The sequence below is a fragment of the Anser anser genome (assembly GCF_964211835.1).
Source record: "Anser anser genome assembly, chromosome: 1".
NCBI classification, from domain to species: domain Eukaryota; kingdom Metazoa; phylum Chordata; class Aves; order Anseriformes; family Anatidae; genus Anser; species Anser anser.
The window spans coordinates 169,520,404-169,542,276 of NC_139720.1; the positions used below are offsets into that span (position 1 = coordinate 169,520,404).

Below are 21,873 nucleotides of genomic sequence, written 5' to 3' on the forward strand. Positions count from 1 at the left end.
GTATTCATCTTGAGTGCTGTTCAATTGTCAGTGAGGAGGTTGTGTAAGAAATTAACACTTCCTTGCTATTTTTCTTGACCCTCCTGTCTCCTAACTCTTCAGTGGTCTTTAGTGTTACACGTTTTAAAAATTGGTACAGCAGTGATTCATTTGGCTTTACAATCTTAATCTTGTTTGTCTGAAAAAGATGTTGTGACTACGGATAAATGTTGGGATTTATTTATTTATTTATTATTTATTTTCACTTTGGTTTGCTTACCACCCCCTCCACTTTGTATTTTTCTTCAGAGAAACATACGTAGAGCAAGAGCAAGGAGAAAGTTCTAATGACCGCAATGACAGAGCCATTCGGGTAGCAGTAAAATGGTACAATGAACACTTGAAGAAAATGCAGAATGAGGAGATCCAAGTTATCTTTCTAACAAATGACAGAAATAATAAAGAGAAAGCCCTTGAGGAAGGGATAACTGCTTATACATGTAAGTTAAATGGCATGTATGTTCAATTTATTGGATGGATACACTATTTCAGCAGTGTCTTCATACCTAAATTCATTACCTCTCTTGCATAAATATTTGTGTGTGTGCTTTTGTAGGTGAGGAGTATATAAAAAGCTTGATAGCTAATCCTGATCTTGTAGATCGTCTTGCTTGCATATCTGATGAAGGGGTATGTCTTTATTCTCTTTTGTGCTTAATTTATTTTGTAAAATGTTCTGCAGTCTATTGTTGGATGCTGTATGTCAGGCTACTAGCATCAGTTTAGAAAATTAAAACTGTGGTCTTTATTACTCTTTTGACAATACAACTTCTTGCTAACTGAAAAGAAAATATTGCAGCTATTTTTACTGCTGCTTATTTGCTTATTAGTAGGTATCACCTATTTATTTGTGAAAAGCCAGTTGCTTTAGGTAACTGATATGAGGTTGAGAATCTTAATGAGTGATTCAACAAATTGTATAAATACTAGAAATAATTTAACTAAACTGAAAACCTCAGAAGTCTATTGCAAACCATTTGATCTTTTTTGTTGTTGTTGTTTAGTCTGTTATTTGAAAGCTTGTGTTAATTTATTATTAATCAAAAGCATTTTCTAGCAAAATATCTGATTTAGTGGTCAGTGGACAGAAATGCATGCTGCAGCTTGAAGATGAGTTACTTCACTGTCTATTCCCTTTGTCCCGTGTTTATCAGAATTAAGGTTCAGGTGCTCATGTAAGATTAACATAGCTGAAAACTAACGCCACCAAGAAAAGGGAAGATTAATTGTCAGTTACTTTTAACAGAGTGGCATGAAACACACCAGAGGGACCTGGACAGGCTTGAGAGGTGGTCCTGTGTGAACCCCATGAGGTTACACAAGGCCAAGTGCAAGGTCCTGCATCTGGGCTGGGGCAGTCCCAAGCACAAATACAGGCTGGGTGCAGAACGGATTGAGAGCAGCCCTGAGGAGAACGTGGGGGTGTTGGTTGATGAGAAGCTCAACATGAGCCAGCAATGTGCACTTGCAGCCCAGAAAGTCAACTGTATCCTGGGCTGCATCAAAAGAAGCATGGCCAGCAGGTTGAGAAAGGTGGTTTTCCCCCTCTGCTCTCCTCTCATGAGACTCCACCTGGAGTATGGCATTCAGCTCTGGAGCCCCCAGCACAAGAAGGACAGGGGCCTGTTAGAACAAGTCCAGAGGAGGGCCACGAGGATGATCAAAGGCCTGGAGCACCTCTCCTGTGAAGACAGGCTGAGGGAATCGGGATTGTTCAGCCCGGAGAAAAGGCGGCTCTGGGGACATCTTATAGCAGCCTTCCGGTACCTAAAGGGGACCTACAGGAAAGCTGGGGAGGGACTCTCTGTCAGTGAGTGTAGTGATAAATCAAGGAGTAATGGCTTTAAAATAAAAGAGGGTAGGTTTAGATAAGATTTAAGGAAGAAATTCTTTCCTCTGAGGGTGGTGAGGCACTGGCACGGGTTGCCCAGAGAAGCTGTGGATGCCCCATCCCTGGAAGTGTTCAAGGCCAGGCTGGATGGGGCTTTGAGCAACCTGGTCTGGTGGGAGATGTCCCTGCCCATGGCAGGGGTTTTGGAAATAGGTGGTCTTTCCAACCCAAAGTAGCCTGTGGTTCTTTGATTCTATGACACACAGGAGTGGGAAGAAAGTAGAGGGCTGCCAAGCTGATACTTTCAGGGGTTATCTGCAATTCATTCAGCTTTAATTTAGTAACTGTTTCAAAGTTTAGTCCTAGTAGTGTGTTTTCATGTTTCATACAGCTGCTTACCCTGTGTGCTATACTCTTTGCGATGTAGTACTGTGATAATATTTTCTTCACCAAATATGTATTTAGTCAATATATACAAGTAAACATACATACATATTTTACTTGTGCAGTACATTTTTAAGTAACTGCAGGCAAACAGGAAGAGAAAAAATGTTCCTAACATTATTATATTTCTATGTTCTTTATGATTTTATACTTCATTAGAAAAAATGACTGCTTAATAATAGTTTTTCATTATTGTGCACGTTCATTCCTACACATAGTTATAATTTTGTAGTTTGCTAGCTTGAGTTTCATGTTTTTGAGGACAGTTTTGGAATTATTATAGATACAAAAGACTCTCTTTTTTTTTCCCCTTAAAGAAAGAAATAGAAAGTGGCAAAATAATTTTCCCAGAACACCTTCCTCTTAGCAAATTGCAGCAAGGAATAAAATCTGGTATTTACCTCCAAGGAACCTATAGGGCAAGCAGAGATAATTATCTTGAAGCTACTGTTTGGGTTCATGGAGATGCTGAAGAAAACAAAGAGGTAAGATTTTTATTTTGACTTCACACTGTGAATTTTAGTCAGTGTCAGTAATGACCTAAAATGTAATTCTTTCATGGTGATTTGTGATGCTAAAAAGGAACGTTATATTAATTTTTCTCTTCTGTGTTCTTCTGACATCATTTTTTTACTTTGTTTGTGTGGACATAGACTGCTGAAATACCAAATATGCCCTTTTTGAAAAAAAATAGTAATCTGTTTAAAGGTATAATTTGTGGTTTGATAAAACACATATAATAAAATCTGAATCTTAGTTCTTAATACTATTTCAGTTGACTTGGGTATAAGATTTTTTCTTAAATCAATTTGAAATGTTTGGTGAAAGAGAAACAACTTTGCAGAGGATTTTGAGAAAAACTGTGGGGAGCCCTTGTGTGGTTCTCTTGCTTTATTTGCCCTGCTATTTTCAGGCTGTTCCCCTCCAAGAAGTTTGTCCTGCTTGGGACCGCTGCAATGACTGGCTATAGGCTTTTCAGAAGGGACAGGCAGCACAGAAGGGGTGGTGATGTGGCTCTCTATATTAGAGTGTTTTGATGCTGTGGAACTTGAGGCTGGGAATGATAAGGTTGAGTCCCTATGGGTTAGGATCAGCGGGAAGGCCAACAAGGCAAGCATCCTGGGGGGGGAGGGGGGTCTGTTATAGACCACCAAACCAGGATGAGGAGATGGATGAGGAGTTCTATAGGCAGCTGGCAGAAGTTGTGAAATCGTCAGCGCTTGTCCTCGTGGGGGACTTCAACTTCCCAGACATATCCTGGAAGCACAACACGGCACAGAGAAAGCAGTCTAGGAGGTTTCTGGAGAGCGTGGAAGATAGCTTCCTGACGCAGCTGGTTAGAGAGCCTACCAGGGGTGGTGCCCCGCTAGACCTTCTGTTCACAAACAGTGACGGACTGGTGGGAGATGTGGTGGTCAGGAGCTGTCTTGGGCAGAGTGACCACGAAATGGTTCAGTTCTCTATTCTTGGCGAAGCCAGGAAGGGGATCAGTAAAACCGCTGTATTGGACTTCCGGAGCGCTGACTTTGAGCTGTTCAGGACACTGGCTGGCAGAGTCCCTTGGGAGGAGGTTCTGAAGGGCAGAGGAGTCCAGGAAGGCTGGGCACTCCTCAAGAAGGAAATCTTAATGGCTCAGGAGCGGTCTGTTCCCACGTGCCCAAAGACGAGCCGGCGCGGAAGGAGACCGGCCTGGCTGAGCAGAGAGTTGTGGCTCGAGCTTAGGAGAAAAAAAGAGGGTTTATGATCTTTGGAGAAGAGGGTGGGCCACTCAAAAGGATTATAAGGATGTTGTAAGGAACAAGGACAAAATTAGGACAAAATTGTAAGGACAAAATTAGAAAGGCCAAAGCTCATCTGGAGCTCAATCTGGCTACTGCCCTTAAAGATAACAAAAAATGTTTTTATGAATACATCAACACAGAAAGGAGGACTAAGGAGAATTTCCACCCTTTACTGGATGCGGGGGGAAACTTAGTTACAAAAAATGAGGAAAATGCTGAGGTGCTTAATGCCTTCTTTGCCTCAGTCTTTAGCGGCAAGACCAATTGTTCTCTGGATACCCACTACCCTGAGCTGGTGGAAGGGGATGGGGAGCAGGATGTGGCCCTCACTATCCATGAGGAAATGGTTGGCGACCTGCTACAACACTTGGATGTACGCAAGTTGATGGGGCCAGATGGGATCCACCCGTGGGTACTGAGAGAACTGGTGGAGGAGCTGGCCAAGCCGCTTTCCATCATTTATTGGCAGTCCTGGCTATCAGGGGAGGTCCCGGTCGACTGGCGGCTAGCAAACATGACGCCCATCTACAAGAAGGGCCGGAGGGCAGACCCGGGGAACTATAGGCCTGTTAGTTTGACCTCAGTGCCAGGGAAGCTCATGGAGCAGGTTATCTTAAGTGTCATCACGCGTCACTTGCAGGGCAACCAGGTGATCAGGCCCAGTCAGCATGGGTTTATGAAAGGCAGGTCCTGCTTGACGAGCCTGATCTCCTTCTATGACAAAGTGACGCGCTTGGTGGATGAGGGAAAGGATGTGGTCTACCTTGATTTCAGTAAGGCTTTTGACCTTGGACTTGGCTTGGACTGGCATACACTTCGTTGGGTTAGAAACTGGCTGGGTAGCCAGGCCCAAAGAGTCATGGTGAATGGAGTTAAATCCAATTGGAGGCCGGTCACTAGTGGAGTCCCCTAGGGCTCAGTACTGGGGCCAGTCCTCTATAATATCTTTATCAATGATCTGGATGAGGGGATTGAGTGCACCCTCAGTAAGTTTGCAGATGACACCAAGTTAGGTGCGTGTGTCGATCTGCTCAAGGGTAGGAAGGCTCTGCAGGAGGATCTGGATAGGCTGGAGCGATGGGCTGAGGTCAACTGTATGAAGTTCAACAAGGCCAAGTGCCGGGTTCTGCACCTGGGGCGCAACAACCCCAAGCAGAGCTACAGGCTGGGAGATGAGTGGTTGGAAAGCTGCCTGGTAGAGAAGGACCTGGGAGTATTGGTTGATAGTTGGCTGAATATGAGCCAGCAGTGTGCTCAGGTGGCCCGGAAGGCCTACAACTTGCATAAGAAGCAGTGTGGGCAGCAGGGCTAGGGAAGTGATTGGCCCCCTGTACTCGGCTCTGGTAAGGCCTCACCTCGAGTACTGTGTTCAGTTTTGGGCCCCTCGCTACAAGAAGGACATGGAGGTGCTTGAGTGAGTCCAGAGAAGGGCAACGAAGCTGGTGAGGGGTCTGGAGAACAAGTCTTAAAAGGAGTGGCTGAGGGAGCTGGGCTTGTTCAGTCTGGAGAAGAGGAGGCTCAGGGGTGACCTTATCGCACTCTACAGATACCTTAAAGGTGGCTGTAGCGAGGTGGGGGTTGGTCTATTCTCCCACGTGCCTGGTGACAGGACGAGGGAGAATGGGCTAAAGTTGTGCCAGGGGAGGTTTAGGTTGGATGTTAGGAAGAGCTTCTTTACTGAAAGGGTTGTTAGGCATTGGAATGGGCTGCCCAGGGAAGTGGTTGAGTCACCATCCCTGGAGGTCTTTAAAAGACGTTTAGATGTAGAGCTTAGTGATGTGGTTTAGTGGAGGACTTGTTAGTGTTAGGTCAGAGGTTGGACTCGATGATCTTGGAGGTCTCTTCCAACCTAGATGATTCTGTGATACTGGATTCTGTCCCTACAGCTGTTGGTACAGTTGTACAGACACTGTTTCCAAGCAGCAGCAGCAGTCTCTTCCCTCCCTATTGCTGGTGGCAGCTGGAGGTGCTTCTTATGTTCTCTGACTCTTAACTCCAATTTCCTGGTAGCATGTGGAGGCCTCTAGCCTGCAAAAGTAGAAGAATTGCCTGATTATTTTATATCTTTTTAAAGTCCGGTGAAAAGAGATGGTTTTGGAGAGACTGTTGGAATCCTGAAGTAATATCAGTATGAAAATAAGCCTAAAGAGTGGAAAAAAAAATCCTTTAAACATTCTTTAGAGTACAGAGCCTGTTGTACATATATACTCTTCCATTATGCTGCTTTGATTTGGGTCTTTTGTTGCCATCATTGTGAACGTTTTCATTTTGTCCTTTAAAAATCCAGATAATTATACAAGGTCTTAAACATCTAAACCGAGCAGTTCATGAAGATATTGTAGCTGTGGAGTTGTTGGCAAAAGATGAATGGGTGGCACCATCCTCAGTGGTCTTGCAAGATGATGGCCAGAATGAAGATGATGTTGAAATTGAAGAGGAGAAAGAAAACATTGTATGTTGTTTGTTTTTTTTAACATTTGTCAAGAGAGAGACAAAATCTATAATATTCTGACCATTAGGTTTTAGATTTGTGCATCTTTTTAATACTGCTTCCTAAAAGCTGTAATTATCTCAAAAAATCTTGGAAACTTAAATGTTTATTCTAGTCCTACAGTTGCATTGGATATGTGAGTACATGTATAAAATGGATGCTTTTTTGAGGGGTATTAATCCCTATCAGATATTCCCAGATTATTTTGTTAAATTACATAATTCCAATGTTTCTGAGTGGTAGCCAGGTTGCAAAATGCAAAGCTATATGCTAATGTGTAGATTAGGAGTTGCTGGAATAGGAGCAGATACAGTATTACAATGAGAGTCAGCTTTTAATGGCATTGGATATATTTGGAACCAGTTGTAACATACTATTCAGCTATTAGCAGTAATTCTGCTTAGTGTGTACGCATGTATATATACCCTGTCCAAAAAATATTTGTTTCTTTGAAAACAGAATCTTTCTACTGAATTTCATGGGAACATATTTATTGCGGTGTATAGAATTACTGGAGAATTTCAAGCAACATTAAAAAGACTCATTAAAAATTAAAAGAATAGGTTGGAAAAGAAAATGGGGATACTCGGGGAGCAAGCTGAGACAGTAGAAGATAACATTTCGTCAGAATCTTTTTTCTGTTGTTCTTTGTTCTGAAATTATGTCCATAAAAATCCTTACAGAGGTAAGGTTTGTCACATTACTAAAATTGTTCTGTTTATGAAGCCATAATATGAGTTTATGGCATTATAGTGATAACATAACCTATTACCACCAAGGTTTGAGATAGGTGCTGTAATCAAACATGTTAACGAGTTCAAAAAACTGTGTTTTTTCACCCCTTTGTTTTGTACCAGTTGAAGACTTCTGATAACAAGAGCATGCTGAGACCTACAGGAAAAGTAGTGGGCATTATAAAACGAAACTGGCGACCATTCTGTGGCATGCTTTCCAAATCACAGATCAAAGAGGTAAGGTAATAAAGCTATTGTAAGGGTAGATTTTTATTATTGTTGTTATTTTAATTAGAAGTTATTTGTTCCTTTTTCTGTCTGCTAATAGGCAAGGCGGCACTTGTTTACACCAGCTGATCGCAGGATTCCTCGTATTCGAATAGAAACAAGACAAGCAGATACACTGGAAGGACAAAGAATAATTGTTGCTATTGATGGTTGGCCCAGGAATTCTAGGTATCCTAACGTAAGTTTGTGTTTCCTTCTGAACTTTTATCTGTCTGACTTATACTTGTTTATTAGGTAAGATGTTTATTATTATCTGTAATGCGGAGTAACTTCAAAAGGTCTTGACGTGGATTTGTGAAGTTCTTTGTATACTGTTCTTTAATGGTGCAAATTAAGGAAGTCCCCAAATAATTTAGTTTATTCTTGCTCCCCCCAAAATTACACGTTATCAAACCTAAAAACCCACTCCTCAGGTTCTGCAATGAACCTATACTTCCTAACTATGGTGCTTTATCTAGACTAACTAGGGACTACCTTGTTTTAGTCTGGCTTCCTAGAAATGTCAACTTTTTTCTTCTGGCTTTGTTCATCTACACGCTGATCAGCATCCTGGCAAGTAGGTTTAAGCATATGGGCCTAATTCAGTCAGATTATCAGGTGGGGCAGAGTTGCAGGTAATTAAGTTCTTAAAAGTTCTATACAAATAAATAGGAAAATATAAGAGGAAATTTGGACATAAGCTTCAATTTGTGGTGAACACTAGGTTTGGAAGGGGCTTCCACTGGCTTGTGTAAGAGTGTGTAGTTTGTAGTGAGAGCACAGGTGTCTCAGGCACATTTAAAGGTATGGAGGAAACTCAGAACATACAGGAAAAGTGTTTTAAGACAAACAGCATTGCTGCAGAGGATGAGAGGTGTCAGTTAATGTGAGTATTAGAGAGTGGGATGTATGGTGTAGCACAAATTCATAGAAAAATTAGACCTTAGTTGTTCTGCAGCTTGTGGGAACAATGTATTTTCTTTGCTGAAAAACTGAATTACCATCTTTACAGATTTTTCAGTTTTAACTTTGGAGAATTTAGTACAGTTGAAGCAAAAGAAAAGTTCAGACCTCCTGAATCAGTTGTTTAAGATGAGAAGGTTAAATGAAGAAGAAAATATGACTCCTACTGTGTAATTTAATAATTAATTTAATACTAATAATCTGTGGAATAATAGTCTCAAATATTTAATTACTTTTGATCAAATATTGTTGGCAGTTGGACTCATAGGTCCCTTCCAACTGAGCTATTCTATTCCATTATTCATTGCAGATGCCTGCAGGCCAGACAGCAAACTTACACATGTTCCTGTTCAGCTTGTTAGTATAGATGTAGCCCTCACTTCTATGCGTATCTCTGTTGCCCAGTGGTGGGTGTCCTGAGCTTTATCAACTCCATCAAGTTCAAGTCCCAGTAGGACTGGAAGACCTATAGGGTTGTTTGAGATGTGTGCGAAGTCTCAGCAGTTTGTCATCCTGGCAAAATAAACAGCTGTGTACAAGTCTAACAGCAGTATAGTATATAATCATGAAAGGTTTATGTGGAGAGTGGAATTATTTGTGTGAATACTGAATATGGCTCACACCCAAACAAAAATTAGCTTTTTTTTTTTTGTAAATAAAGAAAAAAAACATACTTTCATCTACGTAACACATGTATCACATGTGCAAAGAAGAAGCAAATTCTGTTCAGGTCACAGAGATGCAGACACAATAGGCTTAAGGTATTACTACAGAGTGAATGTATGCTGTATATTAAAAGAGAGGAAATAACACTTTAAAAAAATTCTGGAGAATGAAACAATATCTGCAGGAATGAATACCTTAAAGCTGCAAATGTGTCACAGAGATTTGGCTTTCTTGAAACATTATCGTATACACGAACTATTCCAATAATAAATAAAAATCTGTTTTATGCTAGCTAGATCGTTAAATAAGCCCAGACACCTGTTTGCAAGTTACAGAAATGTGCTGCTATTGCCATGTTATGCATCTTCAGTATATGCTACATTGTGGTCGTGCTACTTAAAATGAGTTAGAAAGAGTGAGTCCATTAGAAAAAAATACATTGTGAAGTATTCATGTTAGGAGCATTTCAAGTATTTAACTACTTCTGAACAAATGGTATTGCTTGATGTTCATGCATGTATGTATTTGTACATACATATATTTGTGTGTGTGTATATGTATTAAAAAAGTATGTTGTTTTTCAGGGTCATTTTGTAAAGAACTTGGGAAGTGCTGGAGATAAAGAGACTGAGACAGAAGTACTTTTGCTTGAACATGATGTCCCTCATCAACCTTTTTCACAGGCTGTCCTTAGTTTCCTACCAAAAATGCCATGGAGCATTACAGAAAAGGTAATGGATTTTAATTATTACAATAATTACTGTGCCTTCTCCTTCAAATCAAACACTGTCTCGGGTATTCCCATGTTCTAAAAATAGAGGAGAAATGTTGTCTAAAACCATTTTTTTCTGGACTTTTATCCTGATTTCCTGTGGAAACAATATCTGCTTCTGCAAGATTTTTGTGTTTTGGCTAAAACTGTTTGTTAGGGATAGACGTTTTAAAATTTTAAATAATAAAAAAACCCCACACAACTACCACTACTACTACAGAAGGTTTCATTTAAAATGTAAAACAAAATTCCTTGACAAGGATGGAAGATTACAATTCAAATAATTGTGAATCATAGAATCACAGAATATCCCAAGTTGGAAGGGACCCATAAGGATCATCAAGTCCAACTCCTGGCACCGCACAGGTCTACCCAAAAGTTTAGACCATGTGACTAAGTGCACAGTCCAATCGCTTCTTAAATTCAGACAGGCTTGGTGCAGTGACTACTTCCCTGGGGAGCCTGTTCCAGTGTGTGACCACCCTCCCAGTGAAGAACCTCTTCTTGATGTCTAGCTTAAATCTCCCCTGCCTCAGCTTGAAACCATTCCTGCGGGTCCTATCACTGGTGATAAAGGAGAATAGGTCGGCACCTGCCCCTCCACTCCCCCTCGCAAGAAAGCTGTAGACTGCGATGAGGTCTCCCCTCAGCCTCCTCTTCTCCAGGCTGAACAGGCCAAGTGACCTCAGCCGCTCCTCATATGTCTTCCCCTCTAGGCCCTTCACCATCTTAGCTGCCCTCCTCTGAACACTCTCCAACAGTTTTACATCCTTTCTGTAGTGTGGTGCCCAGAACTGCACACAGTACTCGAGGTGAGGCTGCACCAGTGCAAAGTAGAGTGGGACAATCACTTCCCTCAACCAACTAGCAATGCCATGCTTGATGCACCCCAGGATACAGTTGGACCTCCTGGCTGCCAGGGCACACTGCTGGCTCATATTCTACTTGCTGTCAACCACAACCCCCAGATCCCTCTCTGCGGGGCTGCTCTCCAGCGTCTCATCGCCCAGTCTGTACGTATAGCCAGGGTTGTCCCGTCCCAGGTGCAGGACCCGGCACTTGCTCTTGTTAAGCTTCATGTGGTTGGTGATCACCCGGCTCTCCAATCTGTCCAGACCTCTCTGCAAGGCCTTTCCACCCTCATCCGAGTCCACAACTCCTCCAAGTTTGGTGTTGTCGGCAGATTTGCTCAAAACACCTTCTAGTCCTGCATCCAAATCATTTATAAAAACATTGAAGAGGACTGGCCCTAAAATGGAGCCTTGAGGGACCCCACTAGTGACCATCCGCCAGCCAGATGTGGCCCCATTTACCACAACCCTTTGAGCCCTGCCCATCAGCCAATTGCTCACCCATCATATGATGTTTTTGTTTAGCTGTATGCTGGACATTTTGTCCAGTAGGATCCTATGGGAAACCATGTCAAAAGTTTTGCTGAAGTCCAAAAAGATCACATCAGCTGGTTTCCTTTGGTCGACTAGATGGGTGATCTTACCATAAAAGGAAATCAAATTTGTTAGGCAGGACCTACCCCTCATGAACCCATGTTGGCTGGGACCAATGACTGCATTATTCCCCAGGTGTGCTTCAGTAACTTCAAGGATCATCTCCATAATTTTACTAGGCACTGCCATGAGACTGACAGGCCTGTAATTGCTAGGGTCTTCTTTCTTACCCTTCTTGAAAATTGGCACAACATTTGCCAGCTTCCAGTCTACTGGGATCTCTCTGGATTCCCAAAATCATTGAAAAATAATTGAGAGAGGTCCCACAGTGACGTCAGCCAGTTCTTTAAGCACTCTGGGATGAATCCCATCCGGACCCATGGACTTGTATGGATCCAGGTGGAGCAGCAAATCCTGCACACAGTCAGGGTCGGTTGGGAGTTTGTCATTCCCACCGTCATGGTCCTCCAGCTCAGGGCACCCTGGGTCCCGAAGCCCATCATCAGTATTGAAGACAGAGGCGAAGAAGGCATTAAGTGTCTCTGCTTTGCCTATGTCATTGTCTGTGAGGAGACACATCAAGTGTCTCTTCCCCATCAAGTATCGGACCTATGTTTTCTTTGGTCCTCCTTTTTCTGTTCACATATCTAAAAAAAACCTTTTTGTTGTCTCCCACAGACTTGGCCAGCTTCAACTCTAGTTGGGCTTTGGCCACACGAATTTTCTCCCTACAAACACGAACAGCATCCCTGTATTCCTTCCTCGTCGCCTGACCCTCCTTCTAGCAGCCATACATTTTCATTTTTTGCATAAGCTCTTTTTGCATAAGCTCCAGTAGAAGATCCCTGGTCAGCCAGGCTGGCCTTCTGCCCCGCCTGCCTGACTTCCAATATTTTGGAATTGCCTGATCTTGTGCTTTTAGTGCTTAAAGACTGACCAGCACTGATAGACACCAATGCCTTTAAAAGCAGTTTCCCAGGGGACCTTGCTGACTAGTTCCCTGAGCAGCCTGAAGTCTGCTTTCCCCATATCCAGGGCTGAAGTTTTGGTGGCAGTTTTCTTTCTGTCACCATAAATTTTAAACTCAACCACTTCATGGTCACTATGACGGAGACAACTGCCAATTGCCATGTCTCCCACAAGACCCTCTCCGTTCTCCAGCAACAGATCTAGGAGGGCGCCTTTCCTAGTTGGCTCCCTTAGCACCTGCACTAAGAAGTTATCATCTAGGTGCTTTATGAACCACCTGGACTTGCTTGTGTCAGCTGTTTGGTGATCCCAGTTGATGTCTGGCAAGTTGAAATCCCCCATAAGGACAAGCGGAGTTGATCTCAAGGCATCTCTTAGTTCTGCAAAGAATAATTCATCAGCGTTACCGTCCTGGCCGGGTGGTCTGTAATAGACTCCCACAACGACATCACCTTTATTTGTTCGTCCCTTAATCCTTACCCAGAGGCTCTCACCTTTGCCATCGCCAGCTTGAAGTTCCACACAGTCCAGCCCATGCTTCACATACATCGCCTACCCTGCCTGTCCCTCTTGAAGAGCCTGTAACCATCTATTGCAACACACCAGCCACAGGACTCATCCCACCAGGTTTCTTATGCCGACGATGTCGTAGCTGTGGGACTGGGCCAAGACTTATAGCTCATCCATTTTATTCCTCATACTGCGTGTGTTTGTGTGGAAGCACTTCAAATGCACCTCCCTGCACGCGGCACCTTGTGGAGCCAACCAAAGGACCTCACTAGCACACAGTCCCTCTGATTCTTGCATACCATCTCTTAGCTTATCACCAGCGTGCATGGTTTTATCCTTTTCCCCCTTCAACTCTAGTTTAAAGCCCTATCTATCAGCCCAGCCAACTGCTGAGCAAAAATCCTTATCCCCCTCTGAGAGAGGCACATCCCATCTGGTGCCAGCAGGCCCGGTGTCACGCAGACCTTCCCGTGATCGAAAAACCCGAAGTTCTGCCGGTTGCACCAGTTGCACCGAAGCCATGTATTAATGTGACGAGTCTGCTTGTCAACATTGATCCCCCCTATCGGAAGGACAGAGGCAAACACAACCTGTGCCCCTGAACCTTTGACCAGTCACCCTAAAGCCCTAAAGTCCCTTTTGATTGCTCTTGGACTTTTCTTGCTACCTCGTCATTACCAGCCTGAAAGATCAGTAGCGGGTAGTAGTCAGTGGGCTGTACCAGGCAAATGACTTTCTTAGCGAAGTCTCTCACCCGAGCCCCAGGGAGGCAACAGACTTCCCTGTGGGTTGGGTCCGGATGGCATATTGGGCCCTCTGTCCCTTTCAGAAGGGAGTCCCTCATGACAATAACCATTCTTTCTTTCTTGACAGGAGATGTAGCAATGTGGGGAGTAGGTTGCTTTGACTTAGGCACCCTCTCCAACTGGGATGGGCTTTCGTCTACATCATTGTTTTGACTGACATGTTCTAGAGCTTCATACCTGTTATATAAGGGTAGATAGGAAGGTGAGGTGGGCAGGGACAGGGCTCACCTACCACCCTGAGCAGAAACCTGCCTCCTTTCCCCTCATTGGCCTAGGTCCCCTCCTACTGCCTGGCAGGATGAGGGAACTTTTGTCTTCTGTGTAGCAGGAGACACTTGTCATCCATAAGGTTTTTGTATTTTGGTCTCTCTAGATAGGTTTTTAACCAAATGTCATAAACACAATAGTCTGAGGAGAGGAGATTTGAATATATCCCAGTATAATCCAGTTAGGTAATGAGAGAAAGAGAAGTTGATGTTTACAGAATTGCTTGTTTTAAATGCTGTTAGTGAATTTCAAGTTCTCCCCAGTATTTTAGATACAGAAAATGGTTGCTTTAAAATGTACAGAAAAGGGTCATCAGGGAACTCTGAACATCAGTGGTTTTTGTTTGGGGTGGAATTCTTTCATTTGCTTTGTTTTGGGGGTGGTCTTTTTTGTTTGTGCATTTTGTGTGTGTTATTGTCTTTGAAGTGGCCTAGTTTTATCATCATTTATCACATACTCTTTGGCGTACTTGATTACAAACGCCGGAGAGTTCCAGGGCTAGTCGGGAACAACATGTCTCGCTTTAAGTTGTTAAGCAACTCGGCCTTCGGGCCTTATGTATCCTATTCCTCCCGGATCGAAGGGAAGCAGACCCGGCTCCTTTTCAGGGCCTTTAGGGCCTGGACCGAAAGGAACGCCCAGGTCACCAGGGGGCGTAACAGCGAAGGCCTGCGTTGGCGGTAGCAGCGGGGGGGGGGGGGCGATGGCGAAGCAGGGCGGATCAGCGAACGAGCCCGCAGCTCCCTCCCTGTCTGGCAAACCACGCGTTTCTGACTGTGGCCCCACGGGGCTCTGTAAGGCCTCACAGACTGCTCGCCAGGTGCCGGGCAATCCCGCCGCAACCTTGTCGTTTTTAGTAGCAGAGTCCCACACCTTGACCTCAGTTTGGTCCCATGTTTCAGGTTCATAAACTGTCTGATTCGTAATGACGGGAACAAGCTGTAAGGTTACCGGGACATTTTTTGTTTCTAAGGACGTATGATTCGCCATACCGCGCAACTGCTTACCTTCGGCCAGCGAGGGGCAGTTGTGTGTGCGGGTCTGCTTCTCCCAGCTTGAGCTTCCTTCCAGCTCCGGTGCGCCTATTTCCAGCGACTTCTATACGAGCTTCTTAGAGCTGTTTGCTGAGTTCGGCCGAACGTATCTTCATGAGGCGATCCATGTCCCTGTTCCTGTCCTGGTCCCTGTTCTGCTAGCTTGTCTCTGTTCATTCCTTTTTTGTTTTTGTCCCTGTTCTGTTAGCTTGTCCCTGCTCTTCAGGTTGTCCCTGTTCTTCATGTCCCTGTTTGGGCACCATTTGTGGCGTAAGGACTACTCAGACACCAGGGTTCTTTTAGGATCAGTAACTGCTACTACTTTATTGATGACACAACTTCAACTCTCTCTTATTGAGGGCATAACTTCAACCCTCACTGAACACAGGCTCCCTTTTTATACCATTCACCCCACCGCAGTACTTTCCCACTCACTCTTCATTGGTCAACAACTTTGCCCGGCAACCGCAACCCCCCAGCAACTTCCATGCCTTAACGGCGGGAGAACAAGCAACCCGAGACGGCAAGGCGTCTCCTGAATCACCCTTCTTTGTTCCCTCTCAACTCTTGACATTCCTGATGGCCTCATCGTTAAGAGTCTTATGTTATCACCAGCCATGGAGCTTGTCGACCCCCATGGCCACACTCCCACGATACTCGTTTCTTCTGAGCTTGGAAACTGACAAACGGATCTTGTATAATGTTGGCTGTCTAGTCAAAGATACATACATATCTGAGATCTTTTTGTAGCCACTATACAAAGGTAGATATCTCCAGAGTGTGCAGTTCCTTCCAGCTGCGTAGATATCTAAGCCTTGGACAGGTAACCTTACTTGAGAGCAGTCATTCTAACCAATTTATTTATCTGGACACCAGAGCCACAATTTCACTTAAAAAATTCTCGATTCCTGGTCCTGCTAATTCTGAGATGATGAAAACATTGTGGTTTTATTCTTTCTCCTCCTGTTTGCTATAAAACCACGTTGCAGTACTTGATCATCTTCTGTCTCTTTTTTTTTTTTCTTTTAATCACTATAGTTTTTACATCTTGTAGATAAATAATACTGCAAATCATATGCTAAATAAAAGCCACTCTTTAAATGTTTGGTTGCTTTGGAAAATCTTACACAAAGCGCCTTTTGAATGATCATTTCTGCTTTGATATGGAAGATGTTTTGTTTTTTAACTTCAGGATATGAAATACAGGGAGGACTTGAGGCATCTTTGTGTTTGTAGTGTTGATCCTCCTGGTTGTACGGATATTGATGATGCATTACATTGTAGAGAAATGGAAAATGGAAATCTGGAGGTGGGTTCTTTGTTTTGTCAAACTAGTCATTTACTATATATTTTACAAGCAGTGCAGTAGTGGTAATAGTGAGTAATACCAGCAAAGCTCAAGATCTGTTGTGAAAGAAATTACTGTGTTTGCACAACTGTAAGATGGGAATAAAAAAAAAGACGTTCCATCAGAAGTGGGAATTGAATCTCTTCTAAATTCACCCTGCTGTCTGCTCATTTAGTAGGAGAAAATAACAATTTATTTACTGCTTTAGCTAAGTGTAAACATGGATATCTGCAGCTAGGATAAGAAACTGCTAGTAGAGCGAAGTTACAGCTGTAATAGCTAAGGACTGATTAAAAAGGCATTAAAAAGCTACAGGATTGATTAACACTAGCTCTCTGCACCATTATATCTGATCTAGTTGTGCTTTCTTTGTTATAAGTTAATTTGTAGTTGTAATAGCAGAGAATGTCAACATTGAAGGTCTAGCAAACAGAGAAAAGCAAAAAACAATTTGCAATGAGCCTTGAAAAAAATGAAACAGGTTGTTTGAGGCCCTAGGCAAGAAGAGTTGCACTGGTAATGAATGCAGCTTTCCACTAAATGTATGCATGCCCTTATTTTGCATAATTGCTACAACTATTCCTTTTTTTTAATTTAAGAGCTTTTAACTATACCTACTGATAAATACAGAAGCTGCTGGAGGGAACAGGAAATGGGTAAATTAGCTTGTAAATAAAAACCTGAGAAAGTTTCTTTCATGTTGAAACCTAATTGTTTCATAAGATGTTTAATGTGATGCTTGTTGTTTTTTTGTTTTGTTTTGTTTTCTTAAGGTTGGTGTACATATTGCAGATGTCAGTCATTTTATTCGCCCAGGAAATGCTTTGGATGAGGAGTCAGCAAAAAGAGGGACAACTGTGTATCTGTGTGAAAAAGTAAGTTTTCTATATAGACAGCTTTTTGTACAATTAATTTTTCATTGCTTTCCTTTTTAAATTCTTAGGAGTAGAGCCACTGTCTCTAGACTAAGCAAGAAAAGCTCCTTTGGGCTGCGCCTAATTTGCATAACTATCAAAATGAAGTTGCTTTCTGTCATTCCACACAGCAAGACTTCTTTTTTTTAAAACCAATTACATAGAGAATATGCCTTTCAACTCCTGTTTCATGCAAGAAATAACGTTTTCTAAAACTAGACTTCTGTTTTAATATAGATCTGAAATTGCAAAAGGAGTGACCTGTTTTTTCTCCTTCCCATTGTTTTTTTTTTCTTATGATAGTTAAATCTCTGTTTCCTATGGTCTGTGTTCTTTAAAACTGTACATTTAGATTTGTAGTAACTTATTTCCTATAGACCTGGTTCTTAGAAATAACTGCTATTAAAACAACAAATAGCTAAAATAGATCTTGGAATGAGTTCCCTTTGAAGTAGTGAACCTTTCTTTCACAAATCTGAGCTTTTTGTAGTGATAAAATCAAACTATTTCCAAGCTTTTATTATGGTTAAAATTACAACATTAAGTATTTATGACTAGTCATGCTTTTTATTCATTATTTTGCAGAGGATTGATATGGTTCCAGAGTTACTGAGTTCCAATTTATGCTCCTTAAGATCAAATGTGGACAGGTATATGTACATGATCCATACTTAAATCCTGACAAGAAACTTCAGATGTGTGCGTGTGGATTTTAACAGATTTTCCACCCCTTTCTCATAGGCTTGCATTTTCATGTATATGGGAGATGAACCATAACGCTGAAATTCTAAAAACCAGATTTACAAAGAGTGTTATTAATTCCAAGGTTAGTCCCATGAATGTGTATATATATTGTTTTAAAAAAATGTAGACCTTTTTATAAAAGCAGTGATCAACAGACTTGATACTGAAGTTGTGTTTTTTTTTTCTCGTTTCTGTTATTGATGTACTTTATTTGAATTAGCAAATGATGCTTAAATCCTAAAGTAAAGGAAATACTCATATCCTGCCCTGTTCTAAACGTGTAAGGCTGCAATGTTTTTGCTGCAATTACTTTGTTATGGTATTTTGTTTAAGAAGTATAAATGTGTTGATATTTATTGGACATGGTTGGTATACACCAGCTAGTCATTTAGTTAAATTCAGTAGAGTCTGTAGGTGTTTGATACAGTTCTGTAAAATCAGACCTTTAATGTATAAAATATGTTAAAAAAGTACTGTAAACACTTGAGTTTTCTTAGGGTCTTCCATAGATCTGTCCTGCTTTGTCCTTTAGTCTTTGTAAATGACATACATTGAGGTGTTGAATGTAAAGTTTTGTATTACTGTGAACCAGCTTTGACAACAAACTGCAGTTTCTGCAAGATAGAAATGTGTTCTTCTTTTCAGTGTTCAATTATGTATGTCTTTTCTTTTAACCTCTTCAAGGCTTCTCTCACATATGCTGAAGCACAGATGAGAATTGATTCAGCAACAATGAATGATGATATTACTGTCAGTTTACGTGGTCTAAACAAGTTAGCAAAAATTCTGAAGAAGAAGAGAATCGATAACGGGTAAACCATGCAGTGTTGCTGTTACTCCATCCCCTTTTTGTCTATTTACTGTCTATTTACAACTGTCAAATTATATGTTGATGATGTGTTCATTTTTCCAGTTCAGATCTTTGGAAAGAAAAGTGTTTTGTCATTTTGATTTGCAGAAAAATAGTTCTTTGTTCCCCAAAAAACACAAACTTGGGGAGTTAATTTTTCCTTTGCAAAATGAATCAGCAGTATGTCTCTCTTACAGTCATTATGCAAACAACTAAAGGAGAGTAGCATTTTAAATTTGAAATTGTGGAAGCTAATTGTGATATGTGGCAGTATCACAATTTCAGCTATTTTGAACATTAATTCCAATCTTTTTTTTTTATATATATTTTTCATAACAAACCTAGGTGCTTTGTGTAGGCCTGCAACTCTGCTGCTGTTTCCGCTATACTGTAATTCATTAATACCTCTTAATTGTCTTCCAGAGCTTTGACACTTTCCTCACCAGAAGTTCGCTTCCACATGGACAGTGAAACTCATGATCCTATTGATCTGCAAACTAAGGAACTTAAGTATGCCTTTTTATTTTCCTCAATTGCTTAATTTGGGGCAGGGATGGGATTAAGGTATATTTAACTAACAGCATTTACTTAATAGTGTACAAGGTTTATATAATAGTGCAAGTCAATAATCCTAGAAAAGATAGTTAATCTGTATTTTACTACACTATTTATGAAGTAAGTTTTGAACTGAATGTTTCGTATATGAACTTAAGTCTTTGCTCCTGATTTAAGGGAGCACTGGGTTATGGATTGTCTACATCCCACTGACCTCTCTGAAGCTCTTCTACTGATACTATCTAACAAGGGAGAGAAAGTAGAATTTGGAGTCATGGATACTGAAACTTGAACAATAGAACTATTATTGCACATGTGCAGAGTGATATCAGCAGTATTACTGAGGAGTTTTAGAAGCAGAGCTACTCATGCAGTTTCTGCATCTATTTAATTACTTTCTGTCATACTACTGTGTAGTTTCTGTGCTAAAATCTGCACCAAGTTGTGTTCACTGTCATGACTTCATGGTGTGAAATAATGGTGCTTTTAAGCTTCATACACATGATGTTTGAATAGTGTTCTTAGGAAGAAGCAGCTCATCTATTGGTCTTTTTTTCAGTTAGCAATGCTATTTTAAAGAGCGTTTTTCTCTTCATTTGTTATTTTAGAATATTTTGATTTTTTTTCCTTCTGCCCCAGTGTTTGAACTTTACTAAATATTTGGTATGTTTTTACTCTTAAAAATGTTTGTCTGCTTGTACTGTATGTTCAAAAATGCTGGTTTATTAGATACTAGTACATAATATTGATAGGATAGTGAAATGTTTCCTCATTAGACACACAAAACAAATACCTAATAATGCTTTTCTAACAATGCAAAATATTTTGTGTTGACAGAGAAACAAATTCCATGGTCGAAGAGTTCATGTTGCTTGCCAATGTCTCTGTAGCACAAAAAATTTATGATGAGTTCCCAGAGTTCGCCCTGCTCCGGAAACATCCTGCTCCTCCTCCATCGAATTATGACATCCTTGTGAAAGCAGCAAAGTCCAAGGCAAGTTTTATAATTAATTTGCTTAATTACCATGGTAAAAAAGCTGCATTTTCTCTCTGGTTGGCCACTTACCCAAGAGTAGGGGTTGGAAAACAGTACTTTATAAATGTCTTCCTATACTTGTTAACTGCTGGTACCTGCAGCAAGGTGTCTGTACTTCTAGGTGAAATCTTTGCTTTCAAAAAAAAACCTTTCTTGGGTAAAGAAAGCAAATCTCTGTCTTTTGTATTTTTAACTGTTATGTGCTCTGAAAGTTTCTCCTTTCTAAGACACGTGATTTTTGAGACAGTTCTTGGCTTTGGATCACATACATTTCTAATCTGAAAATGATTGTAAAATTAGTGTTTTACTCAGAAGGCTTTCCATAGACAGAAGTTCTCTTAAATAACCAAATTTACTTTTAATTACTTCAAAAGAACCGACACAATTGGGTATTAGCATGCTATATTTTGTTGTTGTTTCTGTTGTTAATAAATATGCAGTCTCTTTACGATGGTACAGGCATCATTTGGTCTCTAGATCGTCCTTTGTTGTCTGCAGTTTACATGAAGGAAAGAACATTCCACTGATCTTGTGGGACTGGAAAGTAAAAATGCATCATTATTGTTTTCATGCTATCTGTATCAAGGGTCACTGGCACATGGGTAACAAAAAAGTAGTAATGTTACAAATCACTTTTCCAAGTGTAAGTTTTAATAATTTGTGTGCGAAGTAAAAGACGGTTGATTAGTGCTTACATGGTGCTTGGGTGAAAGTCTGAGTATGTTATAAATACTTCTTTTTTGGTAGTTGTTTTTTATATACCTATAACCAGTAATGAGATGGAAAACAATAAAACCAAGAGAAATTTGTTAATATTGGCATCCATACAGAACTAAGAAACACTTCATGCTTTTTCTGAATTTGTAGGCTACTGACTTAGTTTTTCATTGTTTGAATAGAACACAAATAATAATAATGAGGAAGGGATACTGCATGGGGCTTTATTTGTAACACTGTCATTCCATTAAGTTGTATACACTAGTGAATTTATCAGGTATGATACTTGTTACAGTTGCTAGGATCAGCATGGATTTAAGTGTTGAAATTCAAATAATGATCTGTTAATATTTGCTTGTAATATCTGACTTTTTTTTTTTTTTTCCTTCCTACAGAATTTGGAAATTAAGACTGATTCTGCAAAGGCTTTAGCTGAATCATTAGACAAAGCTGAGTCTCCTGCATTCCCATATCTAAATACACTCTTGCGAATTTTGACCACTCGCTGCATGATGCAAGCTGTCTATTTCTGTTCTGGAATGGATAGCGATTTTCATCACTATGGTTTAGCCTCACCTATTTATACCCACTTCACCTCACCCATTAGAAGGTACACTTATTTTACAGTAGTTTTAGAGGACAAAGGTGATTTATTTGTTAAGAAATATTTTAGATGGTGGTGGTATTTAT

The 21,873-nt window shown here is 41.0% G+C and overlaps 2 protein-coding genes across 3 annotated transcripts in view; one reads left to right on the forward strand and one right to left on the reverse strand.

Annotated features, from left to right (window-relative positions):
* Window positions 1-16,134, reverse strand: part of PIBF1 (progesterone immunomodulatory binding factor 1) — a 146,674-nt gene extending 130,540 nt beyond the window's left edge. Inside the window, exon 1 of the mRNA XM_083810486.1 lies at window positions 14,993-16,134. The gene's annotated coding sequence lies outside the window, so the exon portion shown is untranslated. The remainder of the gene's footprint in view (window positions 1-14,992) is intronic.
* Window positions 1-21,873, forward strand: part of DIS3 (DIS3 homolog, exosome endoribonuclease and 3'-5' exoribonuclease) — a 29,822-nt gene that overhangs the window by 2,409 nt on the left and 5,540 nt on the right. Inside the window, exons 3-17 of one of the 2 annotated variants that reach the window (XM_083810314.1) lie at window positions 289-479; window positions 596-669; window positions 2,632-2,799; window positions 6,383-6,547; window positions 7,444-7,557; window positions 7,649-7,786; window positions 9,801-9,947; window positions 16,212-16,328; window positions 17,141-17,242; window positions 17,867-17,931; window positions 18,023-18,107; window positions 18,710-18,837; window positions 19,299-19,385; window positions 20,268-20,424; window positions 21,579-21,793. In XM_083810314.1, the coding sequence (XP_083666440.1) occupies window positions 289-479; window positions 596-669; window positions 2,632-2,799; window positions 6,383-6,547; window positions 7,444-7,557; window positions 7,649-7,786; window positions 9,801-9,947; window positions 16,212-16,328; window positions 17,141-17,242; window positions 17,867-17,931; window positions 18,023-18,107; window positions 18,710-18,837; window positions 19,299-19,385; window positions 20,268-20,424; window positions 21,579-21,793 (1,953 nt within the window). The remainder of the gene's footprint in view (window positions 1-288; window positions 480-595; window positions 670-2,631; window positions 2,800-6,382; window positions 6,548-7,443; window positions 7,558-7,648; window positions 7,787-9,800; window positions 9,948-16,211; window positions 16,329-17,140; window positions 17,243-17,866; window positions 17,932-18,022; window positions 18,108-18,709; window positions 18,838-19,298; window positions 19,386-20,267; window positions 20,425-21,578; window positions 21,794-21,873) is intronic. The other variant, XM_083810315.1, reaches the window with a different exon arrangement.